At 56.3% G+C, this 3,378-nt stretch overlaps 1 protein-coding gene across 1 annotated transcript; it reads left to right on the plus strand.

Moving 5' to 3' along the window:
* Window positions 1–1,833: 1,833 nt before the first annotated feature.
* On the plus strand, window positions 1,834–3,106 carry VDBG_00280 (voltage-gated potassium channel beta-1 subunit; the record flags this gene model as incomplete). The annotated part of the gene is made up of 4 exons (XM_003008553.1): window positions 1,834–1,921; window positions 1,981–2,010; window positions 2,093–2,381; window positions 2,470–3,106. 4 exons carry the CDS (start codon window positions 1,834–1,836, stop codon window positions 3,104–3,106), a joined length of 1,044 nt encoding a protein of 347 aa, XP_003008599.1.
* Window positions 3,107–3,378: the final 272 nt, after the last annotated feature.

A 3,378-nucleotide genomic window follows, 5' to 3' on the forward strand; every position in this document is an offset into this window, starting at 1 on the left:
GTGTCATGAAGCAGAGAACTCCGGCCGGTTGGGTACACTCGCTGCTGGGGAGCAAGAAAGGAAGAGGGCCGTTTTGGTTGTGTTGAATGTGCGGCCGGGGCGAGACGCGCCGCCTGCGCAGGAGGGCCAAACATCGACTCAAGGGGACTTACCGACTATGCAGCGTAAGGGGCCTACTAGTAGGTATGTTGACGGACTGCTGGCGATGGGATGATGGACAACGCGATCTGTGGAGGCAAGTCGAGTTGCTGTCAGATATCGGGACAAGGGAGTTGAAGAAGTAGAGAATGGAGGATCTCAATTTGGAGTAGGAAAGACTATCAATTGTTCAAGCTTTACAAGTCACTCAGGCAATTCAGGCAATGATATTTCAAGGCCGCCCCAGGGGGATCAAGCCGCTGCCTTGGCGGCTGCAACACTGCACGCACGATGCCTCACAACTGAGGGCATCGCGGCCTAACCAGGCACACACAAAAAATTTCAAAGACGCATAAAAGAGAGGGCCCCATCTAAAGGCTGTTTGGGGGGTCATAGTGTGTCCAAATAAAAAGAAAATACCGCCATAACCAATGCAATATTCACCAGAGCTCTTTGCGAGCCGCATGTTCACTGTGCAACGCATGAATGTTGGTCTACCAGCACGAAAACCATCTCAACATGGTCCTCATACCCAGACTAGGACCACATCTAGTGTTTGATCATGAAAAACAAAGAGGCCAAAGCAAATGCGCATTGGGAATCGTTGGCGAAGGGGGACGCTGATGCGCAAGCTTAACGGCTTCTCCACTCACGGGCTTGAGATGCTGCAGGGTTTGCGATAGGCAATCTAGTACAAAAGGATTCACAGACATGATTGTATTGCTTTGTGCAATGCTTCAGGCCTGCTTTCCATCGCAGCATGATAGCTGCCATCAGAAGTACCGGTACGAGGAGGCCTGAGGGCAGCGCACCACGAAGCAATACTCATCAGAGATTAATCGACGAGCTGGTGTCAAAAACAAAAGCCATGCAAAATTAACAAGATGTGTATATGTGACACGAGCAAAGAAGAGGCAACACCCAGTAGATTGATGTCAGATGGACAGGTCACTATTCCCTGTGAACACCTTCAGGAGGCATGTCGTTGGCTGGTTAGTCAGCGCCTGCCCCTCCCCCTCCCCCTCGGTGAGGTGACAGAAAACAGCGAGGGTGGGGGGCATCCTGCGGAGACGAAGGCCCACCTCGCATCGGAGCCCCCTCATCAACAGGAACAGACAACAGTACTGGAGTCTGCATCAGCACCCCTCCGCCCGAATCAGATCCCTGCTTTTTGGCCATCCTCACCCCAGGAGATTTTGATCATGACGACCTCGACTATCCCAGAAGCCTCAGAGATTGCTACGCTCATCCGAGCGACCGCACACTTTGATCCGCGTATGGGTGCCCTGCTTCAGACCACCAATGGCCCGGTAGGGAAACTCGGCGGAAAGCTTCTCGAGCTATTTGCCTAGGCACCTACAGCACATTGAGATGTTCATACTCAGCAATCACCTTCCCTTGTCCTGCTGCAGCTCTGGTGGGGGTCCTACCACGACACCACACCCGACTCGGCTCGCCGATCCCCGGTGATGTGGCCATGGATGCTGCTGCTGCTACATGTACTTACCCGTCGGCTGAGATGGCGACACTTGCATGGACTGCCTTCAAGTATATAATCAGTGACGTTTCCTCCATGATGGCCTCTCGCCATGGCTCCCCCCTTCCGCACGACTCGTCCAAATTATCCAGACCCCGCCCCCCTCTCCCCCCTCACAGAAGCAGACCACAGGGCCCCCTCCCCAACACGATCACACAATGTCGAAGCCTGACGATCTTCCCGCCATGGAGTACCGCTTCCTGGGCCGCTCTGGTCTCCAGGTTAGCGCCATCAGTCTGGGTGGATGTGAGTCACGCCGAATTTCCAGACGCGGTTTCCGGGGCCATGCTGATTCCAGGATGCAGGGTTGACCTATGGTGGCCATGTCGACAAGGGTGAGTGATTGATGTGCCGCAGACGGCCTGCCCGCTCGACTCGACGCCGCCCGATGCTCGTTGCTGACATGATTCTCTGCAGAGGGCACCTTCAAGTGCATGAAGGCCGCCTATGACTGCGGTGTCAACTTTTTCGACACGGCCGAGGGCTATGCCGAGGGCGAGAGCGAGAAGGTCATGGGTGAAGCCATCAAGAAGTACGGCTGGAAGAGGAACGACCTCGTCATCTCTACCAAGATCTACTGGGGTGGTGCGTTTGGCGACAATGTCGTGAACAACAAGGGCCTCTCCCGCAAGCACATTATCGAGGGTCTCGACGCCTCTCTGGCGAGGCTCGACCTTCCCTACGTCGACCTCGTCTACGCCCACCGGTGGGTCCCTCCTTTCCAGCCTCCTCCTCTGCACAGATCCATCCACGCTCGCAATCATCTGATCAATCCTACTGACGACCAAGTGCAGTCCCGACCGTCACACGCCCATGGAAGAGACGGTGCGCGCCTTCAACCACGTCATCAACGAAGGCAAGGCCCTCTACTGGGGCACCTCGGAGTGGTCGGCCGACGAGATCGCCCAGGCCTGGCGCTACGCTGACAAGCTCAATCTCATCGGCCCCGTCATGGAGCAGCCGGCCTACAACGCGCTCGACCGCAAGAAGGTCGAGCTCGACTTTGTGCACCTCTACCGCGAGGTCGGCCTCGGCCTCACCGTCTTCTCCCCGATGCGCCAGGGCATCCTCTCGGGCAAGTACAAGAACGGTATCCCCGACGACTCGCGCTTCGCGCAAAAGGACGTCGGCTTCATCGGCGACTACTGGAAAAAGGAGAACGCAAAGGCCGAGTTCCAGGCCCTCGTCGACAAGGCCAACGGCCTCGCGCCCATTGCCGAGCGCCTCGGCATCAAGCAGAGCACCCTCGCCCTCGCCTGGGTGCTCAAGAACCCCAACGTCAGCTCGGCCATTATTGGCGCCAGCGGCGCCGAGCAGGTCTACGAGAACATTCGCGCCATCAGCGCGCAAGAGAAGCTGACGCCCGAGGTCCTGGAGGAGATGGAGAAGGTGCTGCAGAACAAGCCAGCCGCCATCACGCCGCGGTTCTGATTCTCCGGCTTTGGAGGTGCGGAGTAGCAGCAAAGGACAGAGGGACGGGTTGATATACAAAACAGCGTCAAAAGTCAATCACTTTCACTTCACCTTTCTTCAATCTTGCTCGGTCCTCATCTCTCGCCCTTTTTTTCTCTTCTTTTCAAGGGTGTGTCATTTTGTGCCGGTGATCAGTGGCCCTGGCCTTTCGATCTTGTCAGGTTGATGCGTTTTTGTAAGTAACCCGCTGGTGCCTCCGTACTTTCTCGACAATCCGCTGGCATCGATGT

Source organism: Verticillium alfalfae, genomic scaffold (assembly GCF_000150825.1).
Source record: "Verticillium alfalfae VaMs.102 supercont1.1 genomic scaffold, whole genome shotgun sequence".
In the NCBI taxonomy this organism is placed as follows: domain Eukaryota; kingdom Fungi; phylum Ascomycota; class Sordariomycetes; order Glomerellales; family Plectosphaerellaceae; genus Verticillium; species Verticillium alfalfae.